The 19,371-nt window shown below is 33.4% G+C and overlaps 1 protein-coding gene across 1 annotated transcript in view; it reads left to right on the top strand.

The window, feature by feature from the left end:
- Window positions 1–16,932, top strand: part of GPR137C (G protein-coupled receptor 137C) — a 51,790-nt gene extending 34,858 nt beyond the window's left edge. Inside the window, exons 4-7 of the mRNA XM_065872596.1 lie at window positions 13,888–14,037; window positions 15,272–15,397; window positions 15,567–15,685; window positions 16,755–16,932. Of these exons, the coding sequence (XP_065728668.1) occupies window positions 13,888–14,037; window positions 15,272–15,397; window positions 15,567–15,685; window positions 16,755–16,932 (573 nt within the window). The remainder of the gene's footprint in view (window positions 1–13,887; window positions 14,038–15,271; window positions 15,398–15,566; window positions 15,686–16,754) is intronic.
- Window positions 16,933–19,371: the final 2,439 nt, after the last annotated feature.

The raw sequence follows: 19,371 nt of genomic DNA, 5'->3' as shown, positions 1-19,371 counted from the left end.
CTTAATTTATTATTTTGTAAACTAATAAAGGTATTAAGAGCAATATGTTTTCTCAAGTACTGCTTTGGCAACTTTCCATAATATCGCTATATTATAGCAACATTCTTATTTAACAAAAACAAAGAAAATTTTTCCGTTTGGATTCCAGCCATGTCTCAAATACTACATATTTACACATCAGTGCGAATTACACATTATCTCTACATATAGGTAGATATTATCTTTACACTCCCTTTGGTGGAAAGTCTAAAATTCAGATATCTGTCCTCTTCAGGCCCCCTAACCTCCATAAGAAATTATCAGTTTTACCCTCTGCTTGATTGTCCATGCATACGAATGTGGCCTACTAAACAATGTAGAATTTCTGTACTCCCGGTTCTTGTTAGAAAAAATTTACTATCAACTGTTAAATTCAAAGGCTTAATTGCTGGAAAAATTACCTGAGGTATGTACAGTCTGTCCATTTCCCTGTCTATTCCATATCTTCTCCTCTGCCCAATCCAGTTAATTATAGAGTTGTATTCTGAGACTGCATTGTACCCTGGATAGAATTCTTTCCCAACATATACTGTGACATTATGCTTTGGCCCACGTCAAGAAATATGTACGAAATTCTTGTAAGAAACATTTATCTTAAAGTCTCTACTGTATTATGTTGTTAAGGATATTGTCCATACAATCAGTGTTCCCTAGAAAAGATCTTTTCCTCCAATTCAGTACTAGGTAAAACATTATTGATTAAATTCTTCTTTTCCTTGGCTACTATGTTGTTCAGAGACAAATATGTGACTCACCTTTATATCAATCGTAGATGACCTTATGATACTCATTTTTGTTTCTGGGTCTACCTCTAGTTTCATCTCACTTTCTTACCCCCACCCCCGCACATTCCTATGTTTATTTTTTATTCTGTGTGTATCTCTGTAACTACTTCAAATTCTCTTTTGCAATGAGGGTGATATAAATAAAAAATGGGATTGGATATACTTTGGGATATGTTTATATCTCTTTTTCAGGTATATTGATTTTTTAATTAATGTGAAAAGACCTTAGTGAGAGACAGTATATCATAGTGATTAAGAGCTGGAAACCTGGGATCAGAGAGATAATGATCTAAATAAATCCCATCTCTCCTGCTCATTGGCTGTATGGCATTGCACAAGTAACAGTACATCTAAGCGTCACTCTCCTGATCTGTAAAATGGAAATAATGACAGTATTGATCTCATAGGCTGTTTGAGGGTAAAAGTAGTACCTACCTTATAAAGATGTTATAAGAATTAAATTAAAATGCATATAAAGTATTTAGTATAATACCTCGCACTTGGGAATGTGCTAACTTACAAATGTTAGCCATTATTATCCTAATGTGTACTAAGGGATGGTAATGTAGCTTCAGGAAGTTCTTGAATACCTGAAATTTTTGGCAAATTGTATCTGGAGACAGATCCTATATATGTAATCAAATTCTCAAAAGGAACAGTGTAAAAGAATAAGGATTACCTGAAGAACAGGATCTCTCTTTTAAATAATTTATTGTAATTTTATTTGACTCTATTTATATCCCGTCCCACACAGATTTTGTAAGGGTTGAAGTCTCTGATAGATTACATTTCATTGTTTAACTCATTTTTCTTAGAAATTTTTGGAACATGTATTGTTAAAATTATGTAATGGCCTTTTTATTTGTTTTTTTTTTTCTTTTCTTGATATTAGCTTTTAAGTTTTTGTCTATTGCTGACATTTCAAGTGTGTCTCATTAACTTTAAACAAAATATTTTAGAGTTTTTTTATATAAACTCTTTATAGGGTAAACAAATAGTTTATATTTATTGATATGATTGTTGGTATTGGTCCTTTTCTCCCATTAAGGTTTTTTATTGCTGTTTGCTTTGCCTTTATTTGTATGAGTTCTGTGGTATATTTGAATTTATTTACTTTTATCAGAATTATAACTTTTAACATTAAAATGCATACAATAAAATTATTTTTATTCTAATATTCCTTTCCATTTTAGAAAAAAATAAGCATATTTATAAGAATATAGGAGACATATCATTTTTAATGGAAAAAATAACCGATTGGCACAAAAAGGTGTAAACCGATGGTAGATGCTTAGTCCCTATAATGGCAAGTTGGAATGATCTACATGAAAGACCACTCAAAGGTGGGGTGGGAATAAGTTAAGCTTTCAGCCTTACATCTCTGGTCAAGGACACATACAATTTTATGCCTGGATAAGAGTGTAAAAGGAATCATTATCTGACTCAAGGTCAGCTTATCTCCCTGCCCAGTTAGCCATTTACAAATAATGCATTTTCTCTCTCTCTCCCGAATGTCTAACAGTTTTAATTACTATGTAAACCTTTCTGTCCCATGTTCACTCAATCCTTGAGCCATATTAATTAATGTATTCGGATGGAAGCATCATTAGCATCTTGCAGAGACACAAAAACATTTAGCTAAACTACATTTCTGATCTTTCATGCAGACCAGCTGATCCTATAAGACTAAAGAAGGAGTGTATGGTAATTTAGGCCATAATTAAAGAAATAGGCTAAAATGCCATTAGTGTCTCACTTCCACCACCCTGAAATATGACTTCACCAGAATTTGGTGAGGATGGTGGTTAAAAAAAAAAATAGAGGCTGCATCATCCTCTGTAATAGGAATGATTGCCACCTTCCCAATATTCTGTTATAATTTCTCTCCTGAGTCACTGGGATTTTCTTTATCTATCTTAAGCTGTGGTACGTCTTTAATTTACTGCTTTCATTACTCCAGTTCTTATACCCCAAGCCTTATTTCCTATTCTGTTCTATTCTGTTGCTGAGCCAACCTTCCACGCACTTATCCCATTTGAAAAATCCCTGCTTAAAATCCTGGGTTTATATCTTTTACCTACTCCTAAGCCCAAGTAGCTTTCCCTTATACTTCTAGACTCTTTTACTAGACCAGCCAGCATTTTCAGAATTTTTTATTTTTCCATGGTCATAAGGTCCATCCACTAAAAGCCATCTATTCTGTAATGGTAGGGTCATAGGAGCCAGAGATCTAATTTCATTGTGTCTTAGCACAGTGAAACTCTTTTTGAGACTGTTTTAGGCCATATAATTATCAAAATACATCTTAAAATTTACTAATTGAGACTACCTTATTTTCTTATTTTTCATTCTAATTTCAAAATGGAAGTAGCATTTGTGAGATGAATTCAAAAACTATGTGCAGGGTTCTACTTCTGGTATTGGCTGAGTAGCTTCCATTGGACCCAACCTTCTACAGAAAGCAAAGATAAATTCTGGACAAAATATAAAAAGCACTGAAGGCACTGGAGAGCAACCCCTTAGAAGAAGGAACCGACACTGAGTGAATTTCCTATTTTTTACAGCTTCTAGCCTGAGGGAAAGTCCCATCCATGGGGCAGCCAAAACTTGAAGAGAAACCTTCTATTTTACTTGCTTGAAGAATCATAGGACAACATTCAAGAAACTATTCCAGATGGAAAGCGAGTGGGAAATCTCGGGAAGAAGATAGCCAGATAGAGGAAGCTCCAAATTCTGATTATGAACTCTGCCAAATTTTTATCTGATACCTGAACTAAGCATGTGCAGGACATACTCCAAGCAGCAGCACAGTTAAGGATAACGAAATTGAACTGAGATTTCAGCTGCTATCCATTCATGGGAGATCGTTTGGGATTTGAGTCTAGGCAGGTTAATTATTTGCTAAAAATAAATTTTAAAAAAAATTTAAGGGAAAAAAAGAAAAATCAATACTTTTCAGAGGACTATAACAGCATCCAGACTCTAAAACATGGCACTCACAATGTCCAAAACACAATCCAAGGTCTCTAGATGTATGAAGAAACAGGAAAAATTTAACTCATACTCAAGAACAAAAATCAAAACTCAAAAAGCAATCATTGGTGGCAGTCCCCCACAGATGACCCAGATGTTGGATTTATCAGACAAAGATTTTATAATATGCTCAAGGATGTGAAGGAAAATATACTTGAATGAATGAATAAATAAGAAATCTCAGAGAAATAGAAACTATTTTAAAAAACTACCAGAAATTTTAGAATTAAAAAATACAATATTTAAATAGTCACTAGTTGTGCTTAGCAGCCGATTGGAGATGAAAGAAGAGTCAATGAACTTAAATCAACAGAAATTATCCAATCTGAAGAACAGAGGATATTGGGGGTGAAGATGATAATAAAATGAACAGAGCCTCAGGGCCAAATTATGTATAATTGGAATTCCCAAAGGAAAAGAGGGAGAAAATGAGATTGGAAAAAAATATTTGAAGAAATATGACCTAAATTTTCCAGTTTTGATGAAAGACATAAATTTATAGTTGCATGAAGCTCAACTAAGCCCAATCAGGATAAATATATAGAAAATCTTACCTAAGTTCATTGTACTCAAAGTGCTTAAAACCAAAAAGAAAAAGAAAATTTTGAGAGCAAAGAAAAATGACATATACATAAGGGAACATTGATTCAAACGATCACTCACTTCTCACCAGATATAATGGAGCCAGAAAACTTGGTAACAATATCTTTGAAATGCTGAAAGAAAAATGCTGTCAACTCTGAAATCTACATCAAATGAAAATATTCATAAAGAATGATGAAGAAATAAAAAACATCTTCAGATAAAAGAAAACTAAGAGGGTTCATTATCGACGGACCTATACTACAAGAAATGCTAAGAAAATTCTCAGACTGATGGGAAATAAAATCGGCTTGGATTTTAGCTCTTCAGGAAGGAATGAAGGACACAAGAAATAATAAATATGTGGGTAAATATAATTTCTTAATTTCTTTAAAATAAATGTGACTGTGCAAAGCAAAAATTATAACATGTGAGGCTTACATATGTAGATATAATACATAATTCTCTATATAGTATATATAACAACTATAGCACTGTAGCATCAAGGGCAAGGCCTATATGGTTGCAATTCTCACATTTTACATCAAGTGGTATGATATTAACTATTGCTTAGACTATGAAAAGTTAAGGATATATATTATAATCCTTAGAGCAGTGATTCTCAAACTTTTTGGTCTCAAGCTCCCATTACACTCCTAAGAATTATTGAGGACCCCAAAGAGCTTTTGTTTATGTAGATTATATCTACCTATATATACATTTTAGAAAAAAAAATTGAGAAATTTTTAAAATATTCATTTATTGATTCATTTAAAATGCCAATAATAAATCCATTATATGTTAACATGAATAACATTTTATGCTAAATATATTTTCCAAAACAAAAATAAATAGCGAGAAGATTGACATTGTTATACATTTTGCAAATCTCTTTAATGTCTGACATAATAGAAGACAGCTGGATTTTCATGTCTGCTTCTGCATTCAATCTGTTGTGATATGTTGTTTAGGTTGAAGTATATGAAGAAAATCCATCCTCACAAATATATGTAGTTGGAAAATGGAGGAGAATTTTAATAGCCTTTTCAGATAATTGTGGATATTCTTCTTTAATACTACACCAAAACTCTGAAGTGGAGGTTTCTTAAAGGTTAGTTGCTGTGTGGAATCTAAAATGATATTAGTGAACTTTCTGTACTCTCCATTGGTCTATCTTGCACTTTGAATGAGTTTGTAACATCATGCATTGATCATTAGAAAAGAGTGGTCACAGATCTTCAAAATGTTGATACATTTCATTAGACAATAACCTAAATCACATTTGTTAATATCACCAGCAATCTCATTAGAAAAGTATTTAAGTTTTGGGAAGCTGCCAGTCTTACAGTGGATACAAATGCTTACAAGTTTTCAAAAATTCTGATTTTCACTTGAAAGTTCATATTTCATCATTGGCCATAAATACTGTCAGATGTTTTCTTTGACATGACAGGCTCATTTCATTTATTTTTCAAAAAATATATGCCCATTAACCAAGTCTGAATAACCATTGTTTGTCTGCCATAGTTGTCTGTTAAGTAGAAAATGGGATTTTATGAAAAAAGTGGTTAGTTCAGCTCACAAGTCAAGTAATCACATAAGTGCTTCTCCTCAAGACAACTACTATGCTTCAGGATGCGGCAGAATTTCTTTAAGTGAATGTCTTATTTCATCACACAGAATATTAAATAGACATGTACTATAGGGTCAATATTTAATAAATATTTTCACTGCTTCATCAATGATATTCTTTTTTCTTTCTTTTCTTTTTTTTTTTTTTGGTCTGCATTGGGTCTTCATTGCTGCGCGTGGGCTTTCTCTAGTTGCAGAGAGCAGGGGCTACTCTTTGTTGCGGTGCACAGGCTTCTCATTGCAGTGGCTTCTCTTGCTGCGGTGCACAGGATCTAGGCGTGCAGGCTTCAGTGGTTGCAGCACTCAGGCTCAGTAGCTGTGGTGCACGGGCTCTAGGGTGAGCGGGCTTCAGTAGTTGTGGCTCACAGACCTAGTTGTTCCACAGCATGTGGGATCTTCCTGGAACAGGGATCGAACCCATGTCCCCTGCATTGGCAGGTGGATTCTTAACCGCTGTACCACCAGGAAAGTCCCTTCATCAAGGAGATTCTTAAGTGAAGCTTTCTTTTTTAACTGGGAGTGCATAGTAGTGAAGAATACAATACAGTTTGGTGACACTGCATTGATTTGTGCTAAGACCGAAAGTTTTACCCACCATTGCTTTTGTACCATTAGTGAGCTTATCAGTACAATTGGCCCAGGATAAACAATCAGAAGAATTTTCAACACTTTGAATATTTCAGTACTACTTGTGTTTCTTCTCAGGCATTGACATAAAAGAATGCCCTCTTGGATGATTAGTTGCTACTGAATGAATATAAACAAAATGCTGAATGAATTTTGAATATAAACAAATTATGAATATAATTGATGAATATAAACAAAATTAGTCCTTCTATATCAGATTAATATATTTGTAAGGCAAAAATACAAGTCTATTGACAAGACGTTAAATCACTATGTTTTAAGCTAAATCTTTGAATCAGTGAATTTCTATCTTGGAAAATGACAGTGCCATAATTTCTTTCATGGATTTTTCATCCAGCAGGCATTCAGCAATATTAACTGTACAAGGCTTTACTAGTCTCTCAGCTACTATGAGTGCTTCGCCAGCCAATGCAATATAGTAATTTAGCCTATAAAATGCCTGAGTGGCTTTTTAATTTCTAGTTTGGAAAGTAATAAAAACAATTTGTGATGTTTAAAGTGCTCACCACACCTGCATTTAAAATTTCAATTCCTTGTGCTTGAAACTCTGAATGATTGGTCTCAAAATGATGCTGCAGCTTAACTTGGACATAATGTTCTGTCACAGCAGACACAATAAGGTAAATTATTAACGTTTATAAAACTATTGAAAGTTAGTTTTCATTGCACTTCATTTGATAAAACAAAACAAGAAATCAGTTTCACCCAATTACTTTGATGTAGATTTCTTTCTTCATTGAACCAGAGAATTCTAACACTTTCATCTTTCTCAGCATCTTAGAGGTAAACAAAGAAGCTGTATGTAGAGAAAAATATTTTTATTGTGACAAAATATACATAACATAAAATTTATCATTTTAACCATTTTTAAATGTACAGTTCAGTGGCATTAAGTACATTCACACTGTTGTGCAACCATCACCACTATCCATCTGCAGAACATCTTCATCATCCCATACTGAAACTTCGTACCAATGAAACAGTAAGTTCCCAATCCTCAGCCAATAATCCATTCTTAAATATGAAAAAAATTATAAATTTTTCATCTTAGAGTAAAATTATTAATTTCTAAAATAGTTTAATATTAAATTAAAATTTTTTAAGTGTTTGAAAAAAATTCTTAAATATTATAAAACAAACCTGTAAATTGTACCTATTCTTGTTGTGCTGCCATGTAGATACAAGGAAAATTTTAGGATTTCCAAATAACTACTCGTTTGGTAATAATGAGGTTTTATCAGTTATAGCAGGTATAACCAAAGAAAACTAACAAGAACCCAGTGAAGGTACAGAGAACAAGCTGAGTTAAACTCTGAAAATGCATATATTTATACCCTAATTCTATTATATCAGGAATCTAGAAAACACAAGAACACACATGTACACAGAGTGTTGAAACCATCATATATCATAGAGCCACTGGGAAACTCTGCTGTATATACAAAAGAGAATGAGAATATAATAGGCAAATAACATCTTAGTACTCTTTTTTTTAATCATTTTGATTTTGATCTTTAAGGTCCCTGGACCACATTTTAAGAACTGTTGCCCTAGAACAACCACTTAAGGCAAAAAGCAAAACAAAACAAAACAAAGAAATAGAAAAGTATAGTTAAAAGTTCAATGGGTAAATTAAAATGGAGTTCTAAAAAGTATTCAATTAACCCACAAGAATGCAGAAAATGATGGATAGAGGAACAACAAATAAACAATGTCAACAACAAAGCACAAGAAGGGCAAACAGAAAGCAAATAGTAAAATGTAAGACCTAAATCTAAACATATCACTAATTATATTAAATGTTAATGGAGTAAACACTCGTGTTAAAATGTAGAGACTGTCAAAATGAATTTCTAAAAAAACAAGGCCCATCTATACTCTGGCTTCCGGAATGCACTTTAAATAAATATAAAGACAGATAATAAGTTAAAAATAATTAGATGGAAACTAATATACTATTCATTCAGTAAGTATTAGAAGACACTTTAATATCAGATAAAAGAGACTTCAAGACAAAGGGTATTACCAGATATAAAAAGGTAAGCAAAGAATATTACCAAATATAAAGAGGTACATTTCATCAGAAAGACATAAAAATCATAAATGTGTACATGAAGCCAAATAGTAGGAATAAAGAGGGGAAAAAAGACTTACCAAATAGTAAGAAAAAAAGGGGGAAAAAATCTCTACAATCATAGATGGAGATTTTAATGCCCCATACTCAGAAGTTGATAAAAGAAAAAATCAGTAGACATAGAAAATCTGAACAACACTATCAACACCTCTGAGCCAACTGACTCCCAATAACTGGAGAATATACATTCCTTTCAGTTGATCATGGAAATGGTCATCAAAATAAACCATACAGTGGACCATAAGACAGGTATCAATCAAAGAATGAAAAGGACTGGAATCAAAGAATGTAGTCTGGCCACAATGCAATTAAGTATCAATAACAACATGATATCTTCTTAAAAATCCAAATATTTAGAAATTATGCAACATAATTACAAATAACCCATGGGAAAAAGAAGAAATCACAAGGGAAATTAGAAAATATTTCAAACTGAAGAATAGTGAAAAACAATATACCAATATTTGTGGGATGCAGCTAAAATAATGCTTGAAGAGAAAAATACAGCTTTAAATTTTATATTAGAAAAGGAGAAAGATATAAAATCAGTGACCTAAGGTTTCACCTTAGAAAAAGCTGGGGGAAACTATGAAAAAGTGTTTTTTTGGTTTTAAGTAAAAAATAACAACAATGGGGCTTCCCTGGTGGCGCAGTGGTTGGGAGTCCGCCTGCCGATGCAGGGGACGCGGGTTCGTGTCCCGATCCGGGAAGATCCCACGTGCCGCGGAGCGGCTGGGCCCGTGAGCCATGGCCGCTGAGCCTGCGCGTCCGGAGCCTGTGCTCCGCAGCGGGAGAGGCCGCAACAGTGAGAGGCCCATATACCGCAAAAAAAAAAAAAAAAAAAAAAAAAAATAACAACAATGAAATGTTCAGCCAATAGGGAATAGAAGGAATGTTCCTCAATCTGGTAAAGGAGGTCTGTAAAAAACCTGCAATCAGTGTCATACTTAAAGTATTGAATGTTTTGCCCCTAAGGTTGGGAACAAAGCAAGGATGCCCACTCTCACCATTTCTAGTCAATATTCTAATAAAACAAAAACAAAAAGGTATGAAATTGGAAATTAAGAAGTAAAACTGTCTCTAATTGCAGATAACATGATTGTCTGTGTAAAGCATCCTAAGGAATCTACTAAACAGCTACTAGCAAATTCTCAGAAAATTACATTGTATTTTCATATATACCAGGAGCAATCAGTTAGAAAATGAAATTCAAAACGCAATTCTATAACATTAATAGCATAAAAAAACAAAATACTTAGGAATAAATTTTGCAAAAAACAAGCAATACCTCTATACTAAAAACTATAAAGTAATACTGAGAGAAATTAAAAAGACATAAATCAATGAAGACCATTGTTCATGGATTGGAAGATGCAGTATTTTTAAGATAGCAATTCTCCCCAAAATGATCTATAGATTCAATGCAATCCCAATCATAATACTACCTTGAGGTTTTAAAAATAGAAATTGACAAGTTTATTCTAAAATTTACATGGAAATAAAAAGGACCCAAAATACTTTAAAAGTAGCACTTTCCAATAGAACTTTCTGCGATGATGAAAATATTCTATATCTGCACTATTCAGTATGTGAATACTGAGCACTCGAAAGAGGGCTAGTCCGAAAGAAACCGATCTTTTAATTTAATTTAGTTTAAATGTAAATATGTAAGTACTCACATGTGGCTAACAGCTATTATATTGAACAGTGCAGAAGGTAACTCTGAAAAAGAAGAGGACTTAGACTACGTGACTTTGAAACTTAGTATAAAGCTACAGTAATTAAGACAGTGTGTTACTGGCATAAAATAGATCAATGAAACAGAATAGAGAGCCTGGAAACAATCCACACTTATATAGTCTTTGATTTTTGACAAAGAAGCTAAAGCAATTCAAAGGGAAAGGAAATCTTTTTAGCTAGTAGTGCTGGAAGAACTGGTTATCCACATGAAATAAAATGAAACTAGTTCCATCTCATATTATACACACACACACAAATTCAAAATGGATCGCAAACTTAAATATAACTGAAAAAATTCTAAAGCTTTTAAAACCAAACACAGGAGACTCTCTTTACAATTTGGGTATAGGCAAGGATCTCTTAGGCAGGTCATTGAAAGTAATCACAAAAGAATAAATTCATAAACTAGACTTAATTAAAATTTAAAATTTCCCATCAAAAGACAAGACTAAGAAAATGCAAAGGCAAGCCACAGACTTCAAGAAAATATTTGCAATACATACATCTGATAAGGAACTCATTTCCAGCATACATAGAGACCACCTACAACTCAATAATTTTCAAAAAGACAACCCAATTTAAAAATGGTCAAAGATATGAACAGACTTTTCACAAAGAAGATATACAAATGGCCAATAAGCACAATATCATTAGTCACCCGGGGAAATGCAAATTAAAACCAAAACATCCACCAGCATGGCTAAAATGAAAAAGATTGACAGCCCCAAATGTTGTCTAGGAATTGGAACAACTGGAACTCCCATACTTTGTTGGAAGTACATCCATTTTGGAAAAAGATCTGGCAGTTTCTTATAGAGCTGAACTTAGACCTACCGTATCACCCAGCAATTCCACTGTTAGGTATTTACCTAAAAGAAGTGAAAGCAGCGTATGTCCAGAAAAAGATTTGAATAAGAATATTCAGAAACAGTCCATCAACAGAAAAAATGGATAAACAAATTCTCACGTAAACAAACTCATGTAATTATACAGTGGAATTAGTGTGGCTAACTGTCCTGGTTTGCCTGGAACTGAGAAGTTTTGGGGGACGTGGGACTTTCAGTCTAAAACTAGGAAACTTTTTTTTAATAGGAAACTTATGAGCAAGCCAGGAATTGGTCACCCTAATAGTCCACCTCAGCAATACAAACACCTAACTACTGGTACATCCAACAACATGGATGAATCTCAAAACATTATGCTAAGTGAATGATACCTACACAAGGAGTTCATATCCTATGATTCCATTTATGTGAAGTTCTAGAGTAGGCAGAACTAAGTTGTGGTAAAAGACAAAAGCAGGAGAGTATTTGTGCTGGGGAGTTGGCTGATGGGGAAGGGATGTGAGGGAACGTTTGGAAGTGATGGTAATGTTCTCTATTTGTATACACATTTGTCAAAACTCAATGAATGGTAAGTTGAGGTTTCTGCATATCTGCATCTAAAAATACCTGTAAACAAATACTGAACTCTAGTTAATGATATGCATGCTGGAGTGAGGTCTAACTCTTCTTTACTTGTCAAGTGTGGAATTTCTAAAAATGTGGTATGTAGATGTCAGAGGTGGAGGAAGGGAGAATCATTCCTTGAGGATTGCTCCTGAGTGGAATTGTTTGTCATGACTTTTCAGTTTAGGAAGATTTTCTTTAACTTTTCGAGAGCACTTTCCAGGTGGCTGAATCCTTATCTTTTGTTTTGTAATCCTGTATTTTGTGAGAAGGATCTTATTTTGTTTTCTAAATCGGTGGGCTTCTTTCTCTGTTATATGTATGTAATTTGACTGCAATTTTATTAATTGCTTTGATATTATTCTTTGCTCTTTTCTCATACTTTTGTAGTTTTTATAGTATTTACAAGTATAAGCAGAGTATCTCCATATTATAAGATGTATTTTTAGCAGTCACTTTATATCTCAAAGCAGTGACTGTATATTTACTTATGATTATATTAAAGGACAGTAACGCTTACAGCATTCTAACTTTTCTTGCTACCTAACTTTTCTTTAATAATATAGTACTTTTAAAATGGAAACTGGATTGCTTTTAGATTAGCTTTTTATTAACAACATTTTTGGGGGGGATTCACAAAAATAAAAATGTACATTGTAGAAAATTTTAGCCTTGATTAAAAAAATTAATCTTACTAGAATTTTATTTATTTTCACACATCCTTTTTGTTATGGTAGTAGGTGAGCTCAGAGAAGGTACTCTTGCTATTTCAACATCTTTCAAGATATATTTCATCTTTTAGTTTGCTTTCTTCTCATATACCTCTAAAATGTGTTGTTCTTGTAAGGAAATCAGCTATAATAATGGTTCTCAATCCTACCAAACCCAGTGACCCCTTCTAATAACATTTTAATAACCTATTTCTATCTGAAATTAATAGATTGTTTAACATACCTACACACACAAGTTCAAATGTTCAGTGCAATTGCCCTAACTGTAATATAAAGAGGAAATAAAAGGAAAGTAATTAATAAATATTTCAGTATGTAAATTTGGGGCGATGTAGTAGTCAGATGCTTGTATCTATACATAGAAATTGTGACTGAGACAGCTATAAATGCACACTGTTACAGGTGTGTTGCTTTGGTGCTTTACATACCACAAGCAGTATTGTTGTCAGTTTCATGCCTTTCTGAAATAGTTGACCATTCTTGATAAAGTTCTGAACAAAAAACGAAGGACAAATTTCCCTCAATTTACAGTATTTGGGGAAATGGTGAAAGGCTTAGTAATAAAATATTTTGGATTTGAAAGTGCATTTGGGTGCCTGCATCATTTTGTTATCAACGTAACAGCATCAATAGAGGAATAACATCAACTAACAGAATCTAATAGAACAAAGCAAATAGCACAGGAGTTGTATTTCTATTTTAGTTTTTCATCTTACTGGAAATTAAGTTGTGTCAAATAGACTAATGCTTTTATTTCCCATTCTTTTCTCATTATGACAAAACTACCTCTCTGATTAACATCAATTAAAGCTCAGATCTTTTGCCAAGTTGTTTATTCCTATACTACTTAAGGTAACCTTGGCAGAAAAAAATCTTCCTCCAGCTGCCACTGGGCAAGTTGGCAAAGAACTTATTTGTATTAACAGGATAGTTTAAACACAAGTGGTTCTAAAAATAGGAATTGTAAAGCAAGATAATCAAGAGTTTATTTCAACTGGTGCTCACTCCGTGTTTTCTAGGAGTGCATTGCAAGAGGTGACTATATTGTATATGGATGAATGGCTTGTCATGACAAATGTGTGGGGTTTCATGATGATGAATTTTTTTTCTTTTAGGGTATGTCTCTGTGCCAGACTGTTGTCGTAGGCTCTGTAGTCATTCTTCTCTACTCTTCAAGAGCATGTTATAATTTGGTGGTGATCACCATATCTCAGGATACATTAGAAAGTCCATTTAATTATGGCTGGGATAATCTTTCAGATAAGGTAAGTACCTAGCATGTATTGCCAATCTTAGTGTATGATAATGAAGTTGGCCTGACTAGGAGAATGTTTTAAGTGTTTGACTTACAAACACTTTTATGGAATCTCTAGCTACTATCAGTAATCATACTTAAAAGTTCTATGTTTAAAAATCCTCATTTATATGTGGCACTTGAAATCACTCTTCAGAGAGAACTTCTCTCAAAGTAGTCTTTTCTTTACTTTTTGTTAATAATACTAACAGTGCCTTAAATCTATTGGTCATAAACCTATTTTACTAGTTTTTAAAGGATAGTATTTAAATATCTCTAGATAAATTGGTTGCCTGTCATTAGCTAGTGAATATGGTTATATATTTAATTTGTTAGGATGAAATTAATTCTCTCTTACCCAAGAGCTACATATAACCTAAATATTTGGTTCAGTTTTAGATGTATGACTTATGAAAATCTGGCATTATCAGTCTTGATAATGGGAGAGCATTCGTAGTTCCTTGGATGTCCAGGTGTTTTCTGTAGTGATTCCTGGTGTCCTAGCTATGCATATTTGACTTCCCAGCATTCTCCACCCTTTTCCTAGAAGTACATTTCGACATGGGTACATGTCATATCTTTATTTATATTAATTTAACTTTGTACTGAATTTAAGGCATTGTGGGATACTATTTTATCTGAATTTCAGTTACCTTTCTAAGAAGGAATTTTCACGTGTGGTTCCATGTAGCAGATTCCCTTCACTCCTTTTCCCATTTCTCTCTTCCCACATCTATTAGAATAGAAACAAATCCAACATGGAGTTTAAGCCCAAAAGCATGTTTTTAAGTAGCAACAGAGCTGAGCGACTTGCATGTTACATTTCTCTACAGGTATAACTCAGGGTAAGTGTAATTATTTTGCCTTTGGAGCAGCTGGAACCAGTAGTCTCTTTTATAATTCTCCTTAGACTATGGGGCCTAAACTGTCACCCCATTACCCATGTATTTAAAATATTTTCATAAATTGATGTATTGAAAAAGTTAGTACCTCTTTATTCTACTTAATAGCAAAGCATTTTTATGACCTTTAAAGGGTAGATATCACTACATGAGAAACCATAAAATATAGAAAATTAATTTAGAGTTTTATGTGCTTGTAAGTTGATGTTTTAACTTACCCTACCTGAAGCAAGTTGATTGTGGAGGGTGATTTCTTACACATAAAACAGATTTTAAAATTGCTCTGCCATATTCTATTTACAGGCTCATGTAAAAGACATAAGTGGAGAAGAGTATATAGTATTCGGAATGGTCCTCTTTCTGTGGGAACATGTGCCAGCATGGTCGGTGGTACTGTTTTTCCGGGCACAGAGATTAAACCAGAACTTGGTATGATGTCATAATATTACCTAATGTTTGTTCTCCTTATTTTAAAAAATAATGGAACATTTATATTGATTTTCTATTTTTGGCAAAGACTAAAAAGCATTATAGATCCAGGCCTCCTTTCCTAGTTGAAAAGTAAATCTTCTTATGCTATCTAATACTTTGTTCACAGGCACCTGCTGGCATGATAAATAGTCACAGTTACAGTTCCAGAGCATACTTCTTTGACAATCCAAGACGATATGATAGTGATGATGACTTGCCAAGACTGGGAAGTTCAAGAGAAGGAAGGTAGATGTACTGAATTAGTACTGACATAGATTCAAAAGAACAAATCTAAGCTTTAACCCAAATATGAAAAGGGTGATTTGCTGATACATGTCAATAAATAAGATCATTTAACATTGGAGCTTAGAACAGTAGATGTTAAACCCATGATGGGACCTGTACTATAAAGAATTATCATCTGATTCTAAGCCCATATATTACCTTTATTTGAGAAATGCCTTTGGGGGTAAAATGGTACCATTTCATTGCAGGATTCCTTGTTAGTTCAGAGCTGATGGGGGTTGGTGAGCAGGGAAGAAATACTATTATAGTGATTTTATATGTTTCCATATCTAGTCTGCTGTTCAAAATCCACAGAAAAACCCTAGATAAACTCTTGCAAAGCTTAGTGCCATAGAAAAATCTTCATGTGCCCTACTTGTTCCAAAATCTTTGCAAGTCCATACCATTAGCTATGTGGCAGTGCAAAGAGAAAGCCTTAATACACACCTTAATGCTTTGAGTTTGATGTAAAAGTTTGATGTAAAGCCTTAATGCTTTGAGTTTGATGTAGCATTTTCTATAATCCTCACTTCATCTGGACAAGTTACTTAACCTCAGTTTTTTTAGTCTGTTTTCATCTGTTAGATAGGGATGATAATAGAACCTATCTGATAGTATGGCTGTAAAGATTAAATGAGTGTGTGTGTGTGTGTGTGTGTGTGTGTGTAAACATACTGTACATATGTATGTATATTCACATATACATATATATACACACACACAAACATGTCTTAGAATAGAACCTACTACATAATAAGCACTATGTTGTTATTATTATTATCTGATAATCAAGTTCTACTAGTTTTGAGTGGTATTAATTCATTATTTTCTAATATGTGATATAGAATCAAGGATATTAGATAAAAGTCATTGAATTTTGTAGAGAACCATTATGTTATTTAGCAAAGAACATATTTCAATATATTCGATACTAACTGTATTATAAAATTCATTGAAAACTAACAATGCCAACATGACTTATTACATCCTGATCACAGTCCTTTGGCTTTTTTGCCCTTTTTTGTTGCAGTTTATCAAATTCACAAGGTTTGAGCTGGTATGGCACCATGACTGGGTGTGGCAGCAACAGTTACACAGTCTCTCCCCACCTGAATGGACCTATGACAGATACTGCTCCTTTGCTCTTTACTTGTAGTAATTTAGATATGAACAATCACCATAGCTTATATGTAACACCACAAAACTGATGGCATTACCAAGTCGTGATTCTTCAATTGTTTTCCATGAATGTGTATATCCTGTGTGTTTAAATTACATCTACATAAACATTCCATTATCTGTTGCAACCGAAAACAAAGCCTCGAAATGTGGCCATGTCCAATGGGGGACACGGCTGTTACTTTTGACCTCGTCCTGGTAAAATGAAGTGCAGTGGAAAGTTTGGAGCGGGAGAAAAGAGGGATTAGATCTTAAGGCACTTGATGGCCTCCAAGCATCCTGACTTTGGAACGTCAAATGCATAGTTGCATATTTGCACTTTTATCTTTGTCCTGAAAGAGTACACTGCAGTCCCCAAAGTCATACCCAGTGTTCACATTGGGATATTATGTTGTACACCAAATTAGGAGGCAATTTCCCTACAAAAATCAAAGCCTGTATATTCAGCAGTGTACTCCATGTGGAATTCTTACCCAATAAAGTTTATAGTGTGAACAGTGCACAGAGTGAAGGCATACAAATGTACCATTCTTTTAAAAGATCTACTAAAAAGTATGTAATCACTGAAGATAGTTCTTTTAAGCATGATTGTACAGTACCAACTGAAATTATTCAAATAATGGTTTTAAACAAATGACAGTAGTAATCCTTTACAGTGAGGACCAGCAGTGTTCTTTGGAAAGCCACAGTCATTTCTTCAAAAGGAAAGTATACCAGTCAAAATTATGTGGCTACTTTGAGTAGACTTGGTCAAGTGATTATTTTGTATGATTAAGATATATGTAGTAGTTTAAGCATGATTCTTCAAGAAAGCAATAGTAATTTTTGCATAGGGAGATTTCGGTAGAAACTTCTTGGGACTAAACAAGTTTACAGATGCATTTAAGAACTATTCATAAAATGTATAATTCTGAGTTAAAACATGAATACATTTTCAAAGGCATTCAATTTAGCTGAAACAAAATATAGGTAATCTTACTTATTCCTACTGAATCAGGATAATCCTCAGGTAAATTAAATCATGATACGTTATTGCAGTGAACTCAAGTGCAATACTTTGTAAGACATGTAATTCCTCCTTTAGTTTTCACATTTTTATATCTTGTATATGGGAAAAGCCAAATTAAATTTAATTCAAATTAATTCCAGCAGTAGACTAAATGAACAACTTATGTAAATGTACTAACTAGGTAAGTATAAAACCAGTGGTTCACAATATTGGAATACTTTTAGAATTACATTAAAACTGTCTTGGATGTCCTACCTTGGGTCTAAAAAATAATACATGGTAGGCTAAGGTAATAGAGAATTTTAAAATGCACTTTCTACCAGTGTCTATATGGAAAGAAGTAGATGCTGAATACCTCAAGATGCCAAGGTAATGGGCACACTGGGAAGTTGTCACAACATGCTTAAAGATGACTAACTATATATACAATTGTTTGCTGATCTATTTCTTCAGAACTGGAACTAATACAACTATCCTTTTCTGTCTTTACTTTGATTGGAAAGTTATGTTTTATTTCTACTCTTACATAAACTACCTTTCAACTTTTTGATTAATTGATTCAGTAACTTCATAAAAGTATAACAATAAGTGAAACCCCAAGAAAAAAAATGAAATTTATAATGCTTTTGATCTTTTGGAAGGCTGGTACACAGCCAAAGAAATTTCATCTTTTTATCATACAAAATGATTCTGAATTCAGTTAAAAGCATAAACTTATAAATGTTACTTTGGGTTTATTTATAATAAATTCTCTCAATGCAACCAAATTATTTAAAAATTTATAGTATAGAAGTTAACCTTGGTAGTAACAGAACAACATAACACGCACTTACCTGAGTATATTTTGATTGCGACTTCAGTTATTGGGTTTCTTTTCAGAATGCCAGCTATTTATTTTCCTAATAATGTTAGATATCTAATTATCTAGAACTATCTGAGAAGATCTGTGTTGCCTTTGTTAGTCCTCGGGGTTCAAAGTGATAAAGTAAATTTTTTCTAGTAAAGCTTCCCTAGACTTCCCTAGATAATGCTCCTATTTGACCAGATAAGCAAAGGTAACTTTTTAAAAATATTTCAGATAAAATATCTTCGTTCTTTCAGCTGCATTAGTTGATTCTTCCAAATCTGAGATTTGTAAATTTCTTACCCCTGACCAGGGTACCTGAATTCTTGCATTTGTCTCCTTATACACATCTCCCACAATATATCACCAAAGACAAAAAAGATAAACTTCTGGCCCAGTTTTTGCTTAAAAATTCCAAAGCACTAGGAGCACTTTAAGTCTGGTCTCGAAAGAAGGAGTTGTTTTAAAATCAAAGGGCTATCGATTCCCTGTTCATCCTGCACTGAAGCACATGATGACAATTTCAAACCTTTTTTTTGGTTCCTTAATTAGAACAGAGAATTTCATTGCTTAAGTGTGTAATTTTACAGTGGTTAGCAGTACTTGTTTTTATCG

This window comes from Phocoena phocoena, chromosome 2, assembly GCF_963924675.1.
Source record: "Phocoena phocoena chromosome 2, mPhoPho1.1, whole genome shotgun sequence".
Lineage (NCBI taxonomy): Eukaryota > Metazoa > Chordata > Mammalia > Artiodactyla > Phocoenidae > Phocoena > Phocoena phocoena.
This window is presented reverse-complemented; position numbering and strand designations above follow the sequence as displayed.